At 37.9% G+C, this 18,061-nt stretch overlaps 2 protein-coding genes across 2 annotated transcripts; one reads left to right on the forward strand and one right to left on the reverse strand.

Moving 5' to 3' along the window:
- The first annotated feature begins 13,937 nt into the window (after positions 1–13,937).
- Positions 13,938–16,050, forward strand: LOC18026157 (PXMP2/4 family protein 4). Its single transcript, XM_006409562.2, has 4 exons — positions 13,938–14,310; positions 14,714–14,942; positions 15,478–15,602; positions 15,736–16,050. The coding sequence occupies exons 1-4, from the start codon at positions 13,987–13,989 to the stop codon at positions 15,823–15,825; spliced, it is 768 nt and encodes a 255-aa protein (XP_006409625.1). The 5' UTR covers positions 13,938–13,986; the 3' UTR covers positions 15,826–16,050.
- A 187-nt stretch (positions 16,051–16,237) lies between these two features.
- On the reverse strand, positions 16,238–17,814 carry LOC18026158. Its single transcript, XM_006409563.2, has 2 exons — positions 17,715–17,814; positions 16,238–17,408 (listed from the first exon to the last, which is right to left on the reverse strand). Exon 2 carries the CDS (start codon positions 17,267–17,269, stop codon positions 16,430–16,432), a length of 840 nt encoding a protein of 279 aa, XP_006409626.1. The 5' UTR covers positions 17,270–17,408; positions 17,715–17,814; the 3' UTR covers positions 16,238–16,429.
- Positions 17,815–18,061: the final 247 nt, after the last annotated feature.

An 18,061-nucleotide genomic window follows, 5' to 3' on the forward strand; every position in this document is an offset into this window, starting at 1 on the left:
CCAGATTCTCGTCAAGAGTCCTACCATGTTCAACCCGATAGATCCTCAGATCACCGCCGTGGACGTGGTAATGGACGTGGTAATGGCCGAGGACATGGACGTGGAAGACGTGGACGCGGACATGGTCATGGTCGTGGAAACCGACCTAACCTCAGTTATGGTCCTGGTCGTGGTCGAGGCATCACCAAGCCGACCCGCCACACCAACCCCGATCACTCTGCTTGTACCAGATGTGGGATGTTCAACCACCCAACAAAGCAATGTCGCACCCCCAAGATCCACTGCGATCTATACCAGAAGTACGGAAAAGCTCTTGCTGAAGCCAACATGACTCAGCCAGTCGATGCTGCTAACCTGGAAGGTGACGACCTCCTTGATGATGAGAACACCACAAACGAGCAGACCGACCCCATGGACTATGAAACAGCTGATCTCCTCGATTAATTCAATCATCTGAAACTCTGATGCAATTTGATTTTGTTCTTTATTTTTATTTTTATTTTTTTTTTCATTTTGGGATTTGTTTCATTTTTTTTTCCATTTGCCTTTATTCTCAGACACTGCTTTACTTTATGATTTATCACATTTTCTGAATTCCTCAATACTGAATTCTATCTTCTATTCATAATAAAGCACACCAGCAAATGGAAACCATAGTCGTAGATAGTGGATCCAGCCACACTATCTTAAGAAACAAAAGTTACTTCATAAACCTAACCTATCAAACCGCAAATATTAGCACCATCGCGGGTCCCTCAAACCTTATCGAAGGATATGGCCATGCCTATGTGTTGCTATCAAATGGCACACAACTTGAAATACCAGATGCTCTATATTCTCCTAGTTCGAAGAGAAATCTTCTGAGCTTCAAGGATATAAGACAGAATGGTTTCCACATAGAAACCCAAGGTCAAGGGAACAAAGAATCCCTCCTAGTCACTAAAACCGTAGACGGCCATAAACAAATCCTCGAAACCATACCCGCGCTCTCTACTGGACTTTACCATGCTAAAGTCAGTATGATTGAAGCTAATACCACTCTCAAAGCCCGGTTTACTGATTATACTATTTGGCACGACCGGCTCGGTCATCCCGGTGCAAATATGATGCGTAAACTAATTCAAAACTCTCAAGGGCATACCCTCAAAGAAAACCGAGCTTATCCTCAACACCTCATGTGCACAGCTTGTTCTCAAGGCAAATTGATCACTCGGCCTTCACCAGTTAAAATCTCTAAACAAACACTTCATTTCCTAGAAAGAATCCAGGGCGATATCTGTGGACCTATACATCCATCTTCCGGACCATTCCGGTACTTCATGGTCCTTATAGACGCATCGACCCGTTGGTCATATGTTTGTCTCTTGTCCTCTCGGAACCAAGCCTTCGCTAGGTTCTTGGCCCAAATCATCAAATTGCGGGCCCATTTCCCTGACTTCCCACTAAAGACTATCCGCCTTGACAATGCTGGTGAATTTACCTCACAAGCGTTTAATGACTACTGTATGGCCATGGGGGTAACCGTGGAACATCCTGTAGCACATGTCCATACTCAAAATGGATTGGCTGAATCATTCATTAAACGCATTCAATGGATAGCCCGACCATTACTCATGAGATCAAAGCTCCCGGCCTCAGCATGGGGACATGCAGTATTACATGCTGCTGAACTCATACGCATCCGGCCATCTAGTGAACACAAATATTCCCCATCCCAACTACTCTTGGGTCATGAGCCAGACATCTCCCATCTCAAAACATTTGGGTGTTCAGTATATGTACCCATTGCTCCACCACATCGAACCAAAATGGGACCTCAAAGAAGGATGGGAATATATGTTGGTTTTGACTCTCCCACCATCATAAGATATCTCGAGCCAACCACTGGAGATCTCTTCAAGGCCAGATATGCGGATTGCCAATTCGATGAATCGGTATATCCCTCTTTAGGTGGTGAGACAAACAAGCTGGTCAAAGATCTTTCATGGAATCAAACATCATTAAATTGGCAAGATCCTCGGACTCTAGAATGTGATTCAGAGATCCAAAAGATTATTCATTATCAAAAGCTAGCTAATCAATTGCCAGATTCCTTTGCTGACCCGACCAAAGTAAACAAATCGTACATCCCAGCTTGTAATGCACCAGTACGAATAGCTGTCCCAACGGGACAGACCCAAGTTGCTACAGAGTCTGCACCACGTCTCAAACGGGGCAGACCTCTCGGTTCCAAAGATAAGAATCCCCGGAAATCAAAGAAAGGTGCAATAACCGAAACCGGGATTCCTGCAATATCAGACATAGCCGCGGCTGAGACTCAATCTAATGAACCCTCAATGGAAGTTCGGGACGCCGAATCTCCAGGTTCAGAAGATAACAATGAGATCTCCATCAATTACAATATGTCCGGAATACAATGGAATCGAAAAGAAGTCGACTTAAATGCACTCTTTGCATACAAAGTAGCACTTGATGTTGCGCTCACGCAAGAGGATCTAGAACCCACGTCAATAACACAGTGTACACATCGAACAGATTGGCTAAAATGGAAAGAAGCCATAAACGTGGAGTTAAAGAGTCTCAAACTCAGAAACGTGTTCGGTCCGATCATCCGGACCCCATCACACATCAAGCCAGTGGGCCACAAATGGGTCTTTGTGCGCAAAAGGAACGAACTCGGTGAAGTCGTTCGATACAAAGCACGGCTTGTAGCACAAGGATTCTCACAGAGACCCGGAATCGATTATGAGGAGACTTATTCTCCAGTGGTGGATGCAACAACATTCCGATTCCTCATAAGTCTGGCCATAAGAGAAAATCTTGATCTGCGGTTAATGGATGTTGTAACCGCATATCTCTATGGGCCCCTGGACAACGAAATATATATGAGACTCCCAGATGGCATTGAACTAAAAGACAAAAATGCATCTCGAGATCAATACTGCATCAGGCTGAACAAATCCTTGTATGGACTGAAACAAAGTGGGCGTATGTGGTACAACCGCCTCAGCAATTACCTCATCAAAGAAGGCTACAAAAATGACCCCATCAGTCCATGCATCTTCATCAAGAAGTACTCAAACAAAGGATTTGTAATCATAGCAGTATACGTGGATGATCTAAACATCCTCGGAACATCTGGTGAGATCTCCCAAACAGTCGACTGCTTAAAAGCAGAATTCGAAATGAAAGACCTAGGCAAAACAAAGTACTGTTTGGGATTACAACTTGAGTACATCAAAGGAGGAATCCTTGTGCATCAATCGGCTTATATCAAAAAGGTACTCAAGCGATTTAATATGGACCAAGCTCACCCATTGACCAGCCCAATGGTAGTTAGAAGCTTAAGTGATGACCCTCTTGGTCCCAAAAAGGATGATGAAGAAATCCTTGGTCCTGAAAAGCCATACCTCAGTGCTGTAGGAGCGTTAATGTACCTGGCTAGTCACACTAGACCAGACATATGTTTCGCCGTGAACCTCCTCGCTCGATATAGTTCATCCCCAACTCAGAGGCACTGGAACGGTATAAAACATCTCCTAAGATACCTTCGAGGTACTCAAGACTTAGGACTCTTCTATACTAACCAAAATAAAGATGGGTTAGTCGGCTTCGCCGATGCAGGATATCTATCAGATCCGCACACTGCCAAGTCTCAAACTGGCTACGTTTTTACGCATGGAGGAACAGCCATCTCTTGGAGATCAATGAAGCAGACACTCACTGCCACTTCATCAAACCATGCTGAAATCCTAGCCATTCATGAGGCTAGTAGGGAATGCGTCTGGCTGCGCTCCATGACTCAGCACATCCGCAGAGATTGTGGTATGGACAAAGACACACAGCCCACGGTGATGTATGAAGACAACGCGACATGCATAGCTCAGCTCAAGGAAGGATATATCAAAGGAGATCGGACGAAGCACATTCTACCGAAGTTCTTCTCAACCTCAGACTGGCAGAAGGACGGCACTCTCAGCGTTCAGCAGGTCCGATCCAGTGAGAATTCAGCTGACCTCTTCACCAAATCATTGCCTACTTCAACACACCGGAAGCTCGTCAAACAGATAGGAATGTATAGACTTAGAGATCTGCAGTGATGCTACAATCAGGGGGAGTAATGCGTGTTGTACTCTTTTTCCTTCACCATGGTTTTGTCCCACTGGGTTTTTCCTGGTAAGGTTTTAATGAGGCAACATTCCCCAGCGCATTATCGAGATCCCGATTGAGTAGCTGGCCCGGTTCACTCGTCCAAAGGGGAGTGTTATAACACATATCATATATGGACTCTTATACCAGCCCATTAGGCCCATCAGGGCATTGTACTTAACCTAGATTCTCTATGTACTCTATATATACATTCCAGTGATTAATAAAGTTTCTAAGTTTTCACAACATTTATCATATATTGAGTGTTATACTAATAGCTACAAAATATATTTTAATTGATATTATTTTAAATTATCCTACCATAAATTTTAAAATTCATAGCACATTTATAAAGAAGGTTTATAATTAAATTTTTATGTAATTTGTTCAAAAATCAATCAATGGCAATCATAATGCTCGAGAACATTAATAATAAAGTTTTATTCACTTTCAAATTTTAATTAGGGATGGTTCTCTAATTCTTTTCTATTTACCCTTGCTGGAATTCTTTCTCCATTTTGTTGTTGTAAGTGTCTCTCATTCTAATAGATTCTTATCATTCTCTCAAGTGTGAACACAAAATTACTTATTTAATTGAATATTATCTACTTGTAAAAATAAGACTACAACATCATAAAATTATTATGTTGATTACATTATAGAATCATATATAAACAGTTATCATATATATAAATTATTTTTCTTCTTCTTCTAACATTCAGTTTGTCTTCGTCTTCTCTATTATTCTTCAGGTTTTCTTCGTTCCATCTTCATCTTTTTTTTTCTTATTTATTATATTTTGATGTATCTTCTCCTTCAGTATCTTTCTTTTTTCTTTTTCATCTTCTTTCACTTTTTCCACTTCTTCTTCCTTTCTATTTTTCTTCTCCAAATCCTTTACTTTCTCTTTCTTCTTTTTCTTCAATATCTTGGTTTCGTACGTCTTCTTATTCTGTTCATGGTTTTATTTTTCTTTATAATTGTTTTCTTCCTTATCTTTTCCGAAATTTTCTTCATTGGTTTAGTCTTTGTCTTCTTCCTTTTTTTTATCTTTTAGATTTTTTTCTTCTTCATCTTTTCTTTCTTATTTTTCATCGTCATTTTCTTTTCATCTTGACCATTTTTATCTTATTCAAATTTATCTTTTTCTTTTAAATTTTTTACCAGTTTATCTCATCATCACAACCACAGTTTTGTCATGCCTTTAGTGGTGACATAACAATGTTCAACTATTCCTCTAAAATATTGAAGGATCTAAAGAATACTGCAATTTTTAAGGATGTAACAAAATAGAATAACCTTTTTCCTCTTCTTCTTAAGCATTATCTTACCATAAAAAGACTTTGAAACACAGAACAACTAACATGTCCAAAGCAAATAAACTAACTAAACCATCTTAACAAAACAACCTAAAGAATTAGATTCTTCTTCTTCCTCTTCGTACTCATGCCAACTTTTGTGGACTGTGGTTGAAGCTTGCTTCAGCTTCTCCTCCATTACCGCTTATCTTAGAAGTACTAACATTTGAAACTTGAAGCTGTGATTTCGATCCTCAGATTTCCAGATTGCTACGATTGTGTCCCAAGGAAACCCACTCTTCCAGCACTCCACAATACACAGCTTCAGCATATGTTTCAGAAACGCCACAACTAATTGAGCAATTCACAAACAACTTGATCGGCACAGAGTCATCCATCGATTTTAGAATCAAAATCATTCTGAGGTTGAGGAAACTCTGATCAATAGGCGATTAGGGATCATAGAGAGAGAGAGAGTATATTGCGAGTAATGAGATTTAAGGTTGTCTAAAAACAAAAGAAAGTGGAGTGATTGTAAGAACTTGAATACGAGGATTGGAGATAATGAAAAACACCAATTTATTAGAGAGCTTCTTACAAATATAAATCTTCACCATAGGAAAAATAAACTAATTCCAATAATTTCATAGAATATAATATTTGGAAAGTGATCCACATCACCCATCTGATCGGTCATACAAAAAAGAACCTTTGCTTGCCTGTTCAAGCCTTTGAAGAAGAGAAGTTATGATCTGCCTTACACATCTAGCCCACCGCCTTCGTCTTCGTCTATATTGTTCCTGCTAGATATTTCTTATATTAACCACCAGTAGGATGCACAGGCCAAATGTATTCCCGAAAATTCTTTCAGAATTTATGTACAAACAATGTGTTACCTCCCAACATCAAGAAAAAAGAGAGAAGCGTCAAGTTTTTCAGGATATAATTGTCCTCTCTCCTTTATTTCTTCAACTGCTTAAACGTTTTTTATTGTGACTGCACACAAAACTGAACTTCACTATTTAATAGTCAGGACCAAGCTATCGACTGTGTCCAACTTGGTTCCATTATTTTTGATGACAAACGGAAATTCCAAAATCCTATTATATATATATATATACTAATAAATGTTGAAGCTAAATGCTTCTAACTCTCTAAAGATGTCCACATAGGATTTAAAAGGAAATTTTATTGGTCCACATTAACATTCAAAATTAATATTATTACTAATAAATATATATAAAAGTATAAGAAAATTATGTATTAATTTTCCATTACCAACAAAAATTAAAATAATATTAAATTAAGAACATTTTTTAAACAAAATACAAATTTACTTAGATATAAAATAATATGCAATCAACCAAAGAAGGAAATTAAAATTTAAAATTGTTTTTTAGATTTTTTATAAAACTGATATAAAAGAAAAAGAAAATTGAAGATGATGAAAAAGTTTGTTTTATTTTATTAGAGAAACATATACTAATTTTTTGTGTCAATACTATTTTTATTAAATAGTAGTTAATTATTTTGTTATTGTGGTTTGTACTTACTATCCTACAAGCATTAGAAGAATTTAAAAATATTTATATAAGTTGAAATTATAAAACAAATTAAATTAATATTTACTATAACATAAAAAACAACACATATATTAATATGTGGAGATAATTGGTATGTTTCACCATATCTGTTTCTGACATTATCAATACAGACTTCATCTTCATCATCATCTTCATCTTTCACTTTACCGTAGACACTGTAATCTTTTTCGTCCGAGTAAACTGCATCGTCGACATCTTCTCCATCCTCGTTCACATCAGAACTGGCTGCCTCATCATCGGTATAATGTTCTGAATTTTCCTCAGACTCCTCACCAAAATCTTCATCTGATCGTTCCTGGTTCTTCTCAATATCCATCTCCACTCGACTGGACACACAAAGACATACCATATGCACTCTGCTTAACGCAATCAAGCTTGAAACTTGTCTATCATTGGTGACATGCATTGGATGTGTATCTGGAGCCATAGTTTGCAACATTGAGACTGGTGGTGAGTAGGTTAACTCGATGAGCTCAGTCTTCTTGCCCAAGTTATAATCATCTCGCGCCATCTCAGTAAGCTCCCCCAAGGTGCAACCATCGTTCAAAAACCACATTCTTCCACCTTTGCCCATGTCAACAACAAAATACCATGAATTCTCCTCAATCTTCCATTCCCCGTACACAACTGAAATTTGAGCCATTCTCTGAAAAATAACCATATAAACCATATTAGCAAACACTGCATAAAGACTTTTGTATCAAGAGTAGACTTCTTCCGAAAAACATTAGTATACTACACGACGATGTCAAAAAAAAAAAAAAAAAAAAAAAATCAAAACTTCTAATTCAACAAAAAATATCGAATGAAATGAAATGAAATTCACTGGGTAGTTCAATCACTTACTAAAAAGCAATTCTAATCCAAAAATTTTGAAAAATACTTTTTAACTTTGCCCAAAACGCGTTTTTAAAAAATGGCAAAAAGTAGACTTTTACAGCAGACTTCAAATGTAGACTGGAGGAGAAGTCTACTTTCACTACAAGAAAGATTGGGTTTTACGTCGGCAGATATCGACGTAAAATCGACGTAAAAGAGCATTTACGTCGAATTAACGACGAAAAAAAAATCGTCGTAAAACGATCGTCGTAAAATCGAAATCGTCGTAAAATCGTCGTAAAATTACCAACCCGGGAAAATCGTCGTAATATCGTCGGACACTATTCGTCGTAAACGCGACGTAAAGTTTCCAACGAAAGTACAACGAAAGAAGTCCATCATAAGAACGACGTAAAATCGATGTAAAATCGACGTAAGGGAAAATCGACGTAAAATTACATCGATTTAACAACGATTAGGAGACGAACAATTTCAATTAAGGGAAACTAATTTTTTAATTGTCGATGTTAATTCGTCGTAAAGTTTCGACGTAAATCCGACGTAAACATATTCGACGTAAATTCGTCGTTAATAAATCGACGTTAGATCGACGTAAATTTACGACGAATTTACGTCGATTTATAAATTCATATTCGACGTAAATTCGTCGTTAATAATTCGACGTTAGATCGACGTAAATTTACGACGAATTTACGTCGATTTATAAATTAATTATTTAATTCGATTTTAATTTAATTAATGAATTTTTAAAATAATTAAAAAATTAAAAATAGAAAAAAACAATTTAAATTGAAATTTAAATTCCAAAATAATTTATAAATAAAAGAAAAAATTTAATATAAATTGTTTTTTACAAAAAAACCTAATCTACAATGTGATTTCGTAATCGTCGAGGTTGAGATCGACGTCACGAGGAGGCTCTCCGTCTTGGCCGCCCGTCGCTGCTGGACCGTCGTTTCCCGTCTGCACTACCGGAGCCGAAGACTGACCCTGCGTCTGCTGGTCCGATGGTCCAGTACCGGAAGTACCACCGGTCTCAAAAACCCTTCGTGCTCGCTGTTGCCTCGCTCGGATTGCGGTGGCCAACTGCGGAACCGCTTCCGCAACGATGTCGAAGAGATCGTGTATCTCGGTGAGCTCCTGCTTCTGGGCCACTTGCTCATGCCTGAGAGTGGTGATCTCAGCATTGGCCGTAGCAAGCTCCTGGCGAAGATGACTCGGATCCTCCTGCGTTCGAAATCCGGAAGCCGAGGCGGCAGGACAGTCTCTAATAGAGCCCATCCTTAAGGTTCGGCCCTTCTTCTTCGGAGCAACCTACAAATGGAAAATGAAAACGTTAATTATTTATTAAGTAATAAATATAATAAATTTAAAAAAAATTGAAATAGATCATACCTCTTCGAAAATCTGGTCTTGCTCAGCGACGGTCAACGGTACTTGGATAGTACCGTCAGGTGTGGCCTGGGTCTCCCGCTCGGCGATCCGCTGCATAGCGGCATTGTGGATCTCCTCGGACCGAGCGTCGACAAAGCTCCCGTCCCTCTTCCGGTGAGTGGTCTCGAAGAGCTTCGTCATTGGAGGTAGTTCTCCTCCGTTCTCCTCGGCCTACCAATTAATAAACATTAGTCAAAAATATTTAATAAATTATATCAATAATTAAAATTAAAATAATAATGAAATAATTTATATTTAATTACTTACCATCATGAGACGTCTTCCCGCAAAAGATATTTGGCCAGAAGTGTGCGGGGTCACTAACTTCTGACCACTCACCGGATCAACCCGGTTTCGGACGGCCGAACACTTAGCCGCAGTGGTTTGGGCATGCGGGTCCAGCCAATACGCCTTCAACCCGTTCCAACAGGAAGTGGACATGGAGCTCGGCTTTGCGTCGTCTCCATCGGTCTCCCACTTCCGCTTCCAATCGGAAACGGTGTTGACTAGGCGTTTCTGCGCCTTCAGCCGGAAAGCTTCGCGGACCGTCTCGTTGATCCCGATGTCTCAGTTCCACCGTTGCTGCAAAAGAAAACAAAAAATTAGATAAACAATATAAAAGTAAGATTAATTAAATTTAAAACAATTTAAAATGATATAAATAAGATTTTAAAAACATTACCGCGAAGCACTTGTACCAGGTGTCGTACGTCTCTTGCGACACCTTGCTCCAATTGTAGTGCGGCTCCACGAAATGACTCTTCATTGTGTCGGAAACGCTCCGACCGACACAATTATCCAAATCAAACCTATGAAAACAAAAAAAACTTATTACATTAATATTTAAGTAAATTAAAGCATTAATTTTAAAAAATATAAAAAACAAAAAAGTTTACTTACCAATAAGAGCCTGGTTCCGCTTTTTCGGGAACCAGACGTCGTAAAGCCCCCCATCCCGGTAGGGCTAGTAAATCCTCAACCGTAAACTGGGCATACGGATGAGGAGGGGCGGGTACCGGTTCGGCAGCCGGCGGTGGAGGTGGTGGTGGAGGCGGTGGTGGAGGCGGTGGTGGAGACTGCTCCGCGGTATTCGGAACCTGGGAGGCTCCGGAAGATGAAAGGACATCGGTCCCGGTGTTTCCCGAGGCAGACGCCCGGGAAGAGTGTCCGTCCGCCATGAAATTGATGTAATGCGTCCTCCGTCGAGTCATCGTCTGCAAAACCGATAAAATTTTATTTTTCAATTTAATTACAATTAATTTTTAATTAAAAACCTAAATCTAACAAATTCCGATCCTAAATCTAACAAATTCCGAGCCTAAACTAATTCCCGACCTAAACCGTTTGAATTTCTAAACTATTTAATAATATTATAATTTTAAGTAATTAAAAAAAATAATTACCTTTTTTTTGCGTCAAAAGAGGAGGAATGCAAGGGAGGAGGAAGCAGAGAGAGAGGAAGGAGAGATGAGCGACGAAATGAGGAAGGGGTGCGGTCCCATATATAGAATTTATTTTCCTCGTAAATTCGTCGTAATGGTCCCACCGTACAAGAAAGCAAATAATACAAACACATGTGGCTGTATCTGGGCTTTGCGACGATTTTACGATGATCCGTGTTATTCGTCGTAAAATCGTCGTAATGTTACGACGATTTTACGACGAATCGTATAAATCATAAAAATTAAGACGGCTGTGTATCCACAAATCGTCATAAATTACGACGAATTTACGACAAATTATACCAAAACTGATGAAATTCAAAAATTGAAACATCCATAAGCACATACAAGCATGTCTATTCATGATAAATGTGGTCTGTATAACTTTCTAGCATGTTTACATAACTTAATGAAGAATTTAGTAAGATCTAAGATAAATCCTTACATCTTGTGTAAATGTATATAACACCTTAAGATTACTTGATAAACACATATATGTCAAATTTTGAATTTTTTTTTTGTTGTTTAGAAAGTTGTTTTACTTTATGAGATGGTAAGCCATATCATTCTCTTCATCAAAATCCCCCCTGAACCCCAGAAAAGATTGATTATAAGATTTAGGGGTTACATTTCGTCGTAATCTCGATGGTATATTACGACGAATTTACGACGATCACACCCATTCGTCGTAAATTCGTCGTAATAAAAACCACATATTTACAAGTTCCTGAACCTTATACTACAGACCCTTATATAATTCATCAGTTTACTTAGGAAAATGAACCCAAAAACCATTCTGTAAGTTGGGAAAGCTAAACCCTATAGGGTTTAGGGTTTGCATTTTACGACGAAGTTACGACGATTTCTAAATAATCATCGTAAATTCGTCATAAAAGTCAACATATGTCCAAGTCAACACTTTAACAAATTTTATTTTCATTAATTGGCTTTAATTTTTCAAAAATTTAAATTTGACAAATGTTACATTGAAACATGCAATTAAATGTCAACATATTTAATTAGTCTTCATCAACATTTTCCTCGGTGTCCTCACATCATTGTCATCATCACTGCTTGTTTGAAATTCGTCAGCACCTTCTTCAGTTTCGTCCCCATGTAGATCTTCAACTTGTCGATTACGTGGATCAATTAAAAGAACATTTTCTTCAACATCCGGTTCTGTAATGTCGACACAATCATCTTGTTGCATTGGCGGGAGATCTACACCATCAATTATACCCTTTGGAGCAACTTTGACAACCGCCAGCCATGAAATTCCCGTATTCCGAACTCGAGGATATGGAACAAAGGTGATATCAATTTCAACTACTAAAAATTTTACTTAAACATTCAAAGACTCAAAAAATTTGTGTCTTTATATGTTTTTTGGGTTGATGGAATAATGAGAGAAGAAAGGGTATATATAGAATTTTTTGTTTGGTTACCAACATATTACCATTGCATATTTACATCAAATTTACGTCGAAATAAAACTTACATCACATTTACATTGATTTTACGTCAATTCCAAGATAGAGGACAATTAGTCGTATTATCGATGTAAATATTACGATAATATTACGACGAATTAAAATTCATTCTTCATTCGTCGTAATATCGTCGTAACATCACGACAATTTTACGAGGGTCATTTTTTACGTCGAATTTACGACGAAATTTTTGATCGTCGTAAATACGACGTAACGTCGTCGTAAATTTACGACGACTAAAAATCGTCGTAACTAATTCAATGGAAAAACCCCTCATTCTTGTAGTGTTTTTCATATAGAAGTTTACTAATGAAGTCTACTAAAAAACAGGTCATTTTTGCAATTGACCAATCTGTTGACTTTTCCTTCAGTAGACTTCAGAAGTAGACTTCCGGCCAAAAAGGTTACTTTAGCATTTGACCGATGCATTGACTAATAAAGTAGACTTCTATTGTAGACTTCATGTAAGAGTAGACTTTTATGACGGTCTACTTTTGAAGTATACTTTTTTAATAGAAGTCTACGGAAAAAATATGTTATTTTTGCAATTGAATTTTTTTAGTAGACTTCACATTGAAGTCTACTAAAAAAAAATTCCTTCTAAGTTTGACCAAAAAATATAAGTAGACTTCCCAAAGAAGTCTACAGTTTTTAGACTTCTTTGGAAAGTCTACTGAAGTTTTTCGGAATTTTTTGAAATTTTTAATTTTAAAAAAACCGTAGTCAAACACTAAAATGACCTATACGTTTTTGGTCAAACTACAAAAATAACTTTAAGGTAGACTTCTTCTGCAGACGTAAACAGTAGATTTCATATGGAAGTCTACCACAAAAATAACCTCTTTCCTTTAGTAGACTTCTTAAGCCTTCAAACGAAGTCTACTAAACTTTTTTTTGTTTTCAAAGGATGTTGAGTAAACTTCTCGTAAAGTTTAACAAAGTCTACTTTTAAGAAGTCAATTGCAAAAATAACCTTATGTTGACTAGTAGACTTCAATAAACTTCACGAGAAGTCTACTTTCGTGATATAAAAACTGAAATATGGAGAAATTGAAGTGTGAAGATTACCTTTAACAAAATTCGCATAAGTTTCTCTTAAGCACCCAGAACTCATGATTTCACCGAAAATGAAAACCCAGGTGTAGAGTAACCAGAAATCACCGAAAATGCATGGCCTGACGCATTGTAACTTAGCCCAGATGTTTTGGAGAAGAAATTATGAGAGAATGAGCAAGGTTATGAGTGAATGAGCTCAAATATTTATTTATTACAGCTTTAAAATTGGTTGTGAAGCATTTATTCATATTTCGTGGTTGTTCATGGTGGTTGAAGGAATTGAAGAATATGACATTTTTGTAATTAAATAGTCTTTAAGAGGACCAATGAGACTTTACCCAAATTAAGGAAAAATCGAAATAATAGATATATAATGACATTTTCGTTAATAACTTAGGTGAAAAGGATAAAATTGTGACAAAATGACAAAAGTTAGAAGAGAGAAAAAAAAAAAGTTAGTTTGGTGTTTAACTTTAAAATATAGTTAAATCTGAAACTCTCCCTTATTTTTTTTCCTACGTTCTTAACCGGAAAATTCTCGTTATATTAATACCTGAAATTATGGATAACTGGTTCAGATATGGTTCAGGTAAACCGACTGAAAATGTATAGCTTTCATGGAAGAAGACTGGAGAAAGTACATCACCTAGAATCTCGGAGAAGCCGAAACAGAATGAGCGGTGCATTGTTCAGGAACGTCGCCAGCGATGCCGCCCGGCTCATACTGCGTAATGCGGCGGCGGCAGACCCGACCGGCCATGCGAAATCCGTCGTTACCCGATTCCAATCGAGGCCTTATTTCCGCTCGCATAAGCTTTTGGGGAGAGCAAAGGAAATAGGAATCTCAGCTTCTTCTGGTTTCTGTTCGTCGTCTTCTTCTTCTTCTTCCTCGGTGGGTTTCGTCGGATGGTATCTTGGTATGGTGAAATCACGCCCAGTTCTCACAAAAAGTGTCACTTCCTCGCTTATTTACATTGCCGCTGATTTGTCTTCTCAGGTACTTTGAAAATTGCTTCAAATTTTGGGTTTCAACGTCTTCCTTGTTTTAAATTTCATTGAAGATTGCAATTTGGAAAATAGGTTTACTTTTCCTAGAAAGTTAAGCTTTTTCTTCTTCCGTATGCCTTTAGTTATGAGATTCTAATGTCAAGTAGAGGTAGAAGAGAACATACATGTGTTTCTCCATAGTCTTTAATGTTCTATATAATTGTGAATAGGAGTAGTAAAGTTTGATTCTTGTTGGAGTAATGTGTGCTTGAAAGACAAAGGAATTGGATACTGTAATGGGAGTTCTTGACATGGTGATTGAATTTAGCTGTTATATGTGAATTTGAGGTGTTACATTTCCTTAAAGTGTATCGTTTTTTTTGAGAACTGACTTTAAGAGCTGACAATAACAGACGATTTCGAAAAATTCTTCCGAGTCATATGATTTGGTGAGAACAGCAAGGATGGCAGGATATGGTCTATTTGTGTTGGGTCCAACGCTTCACTATTGGTTCAATTTCATGTCAAGACTCTTTCCCAAACAAGATTTGATCACAACATTTAAGAAAATGGCCATGGGACAGGCGATATACGGGCCTAGCATGACCGTTATTTTCTTCTCATTGAACGCGTTCCTACAAGGTAAGCTTCTTTTTATATATCTGAGACATGAACAGTGATAGGAGAAGAAGAAAACATTCTAATCCGTTTTCAATCTTTGTTATTCTTCTGTTGCCTGAAAACTTCCTCTCAGAATTATGTTACCATCCCATCCAACTCTGAACTTTTATCTACAAGAAAATTTGTGAGCTGGATCAATTTACTTTACATTTACAGTCTTAGCTCCACACTACAATTTTTTAGCAATTGTTAAAAATTGTTTACGCTGATGGGTAGTATCTCTTGAGGTGAGAATGATTACTGATGATTGATTGATTTCTGTTTTTAGTTTACTCACTTATGTTTCAGAAAAAGGTTCCTCTCTGCTTCTTGATTCTTGAATGGAGAATCTTGTGTTCATTTCTTGCTGTTAGGTTTGTTTAATCTTGGACGTGTCTTACAAATATACAAAGATAATTCCGTTGATATCAGTGATGGAGTTTTATTCTTTTATATGGATTGGTTCGATTACACAAAACGACGTTCTAAGCTACTCTGCATTCCTCTGGTTGTTCAGGGGAAAGCGGTTCAGATATACTTGCCAGATTGAAAAGGGACGTACTTCCCGCAATGTTTAACGGTGTTATGTATTGGCCTATATGTGATTTTATGACATTCAGGTTCTTCCCCGTTCATTTACAGGTAACTATCATTTGACTAGCACTTCTTCTGTTCAAGAGAAAACTCAAAAGACAAATCATTTTACTTTTCCTAGTCTTGCTGCTCATCTCAGGATGCACTCACTCACCCTGTTCTTGCTTTTATTTCCCTGCAGCCTCTTGTAAGCAACTCGTTTTCGTATCTATGGACAATCTACATGACTTACATGGCAAACCGTGAAAAACCAGTTGCGATTTCAAGCTGAAACACTCAATTATCTTCGACATTGTCTCGGCCTACCTTACCTTTCTCTGCATTGCCCTGTGGTTGAGGAATGAAGAAACACAGCCTAAAAGGTCACATTAACCTGCAATTAGCTAAAGAGACTCCATGCATTCTTCAAAAATTTATGTTCTCTGTCTGTAGCTTTAGATTGGTAAATGTAAGAAGAATTTTGAAGAACAGCTACACATTTTTGACATGAATGATTTCACTAAGCAATGAGTTTGGTTTCATAGTTATTTTTCTGAACTATCTTCTGCTTCAAAGCGTTTCTAGAAAAACTGGATGTTAAAATTTTCATTGCTTTCATGGAAAATTTGTTACATTAGAGACATGAGGTGAAAAAAAAAAAAAAATACAGGGAAGAAAAAAGAAGAAGACATCTGCTAAACAAATGGTATATAAAACTATATATTATATATCTATCAGAACTTGTACAACCTCCAAGCCTCTTTGTGTTTCCCATCAAAAGCTTTCTTCAAGAACTCACTAATGGGAATTCCATCCAAATTACAGGAAAGAATCAAATCTATCAATCAAAGATATCACCGGTGTATCACTAAACAATAGCTGTCTTTTCTACAACTTTACTCCTCCAAGCCACGAAAACAAACCTTCTCTAGATGTATAGGCCAATTTTCTCCAAGAACCCGAGGATTCAACTCCATGGCAGCACGAAAATCCAACATCGATACATTAGAACTCGCCAAACTCAAACAAGGCTGTATCAGCCTTCTCATAAACGCATCCAACCCGATATTCAAAACATTGGCAGTGTCCATCGACGATAACTTTATCCCTTCCATCTCAAGTTTCCTCTCCAACCTAGCCCTTAATGTGTTTGTATCAGGCAGCTCTCCGCTGCTATGGCAACTCTCAACGCCGCGTAAAGAACTAAAAACGGACTTTCTAGCTCTGGTGATGGAAACACCGAGCGGAGCAGTTAACGGACTTCTGCTCTGTACACTCGGACTTCCATTCATTTGTTCAACCTCTTCTCCGTCTTCCACAGAGGCGGCGAGAAGTCGCCGCGCTTTCGACATTGACTCGTCGTTCGTTGTTGTGATACTCTGAGGCTTACCAAGTGGACCAAGCGGGCTAGGCCGGTCCCTAAGTTTTCTCGTCCTACATTTACGAGGCGAAGCAGGGAAAGCTGCGAAACTGTTGCTTCTTGGTGGGGGAGTTTTGGCAAGACTTGCGTTCTTGAGGATCGAGTGTATTACACGGTTGTGAAGTTTGATGTTTTCTCTACCGATCGTGTTGATACAGAGCTTGTCGAACTCGGACTTGGTTATCCTCGAGGTGAGGAATTTTCCGAGATGATCGAAGTAAGTATTTGCTCTTGATTGGCCGATTTTCTGGTAAATGAGGGCTTTTATCTCAAGTGTATGCAATCTGGTGAAACATTGATCTGATTCTGACCCCATTTCTTCCAACAAAAATTTCACCTGAAAACTAAATCCAGATTTGGGTATCTAGCTTCATCCAACAATTCTTCAACTTGAAGATCCAAAATTGCAACGGAACAAGACCTAAAAACCCCCAATTTTCTCAATTTCGTAGTACCTGATTTCAAAATCAAATAAGTTCTGGAGGTTAGAAGAAGTTCAATTAGAGAGTGCTCAAACAAATTGACGAAAAATCAATTGTTCAGCTGACTAACTAAGATAGTAAAAAATCAAAGACGGATTCTAAACAAATTCCATCAAGAATCGGATTTTGAGAGCATAATCGAGATGAGAAACTAACGAACACCGAAAACAAAGAAGAAATTGAGAGGATCCGAAGCTATTTCTCGAAGAAACAGTCAAAATTGAGAAGAGAGAAATGAAAACCCAGATTGATAATCGAAGATTAGAGTTGAGTACGAACCAGTAGAAGCGATTGATTTAGCCGCGAAATTTCCTTTTTTTTGTTGTTGCAGAAGTGCTTCTTCTTCTCTTTGTGCCCTAAAGGGATTTTTTTATTTTTTCCTTTTAATTTTATCGATTTCGCTTTGTGTTTTGTTTTTGTGTTTATGTTCGTTCGTACGTGCGTGAAAGAGAGAGAGAGAGCGAGACCAAAACGGGGCGTTTAGTTTAACTAAGAGAAAACATAAGAACCTCGTTTACTCTTTTCCGTTCGCAATTCGGACATGTACACTCACATAAACACGTGCGAATTTCATTCAATCATTCCTTGCGCTTTTCTTTTGGGCTGTATTCTTCAGTCCTCTTTAA

The sequence above is a fragment of the Eutrema salsugineum genome, unplaced genomic scaffold (genome assembly GCF_000478725.1).
Source record: "Eutrema salsugineum unplaced genomic scaffold, Eutsalg1_0 scaffold_11, whole genome shotgun sequence".
Lineage (NCBI taxonomy): Eukaryota > Viridiplantae > Streptophyta > Magnoliopsida > Brassicales > Brassicaceae > Eutrema > Eutrema salsugineum.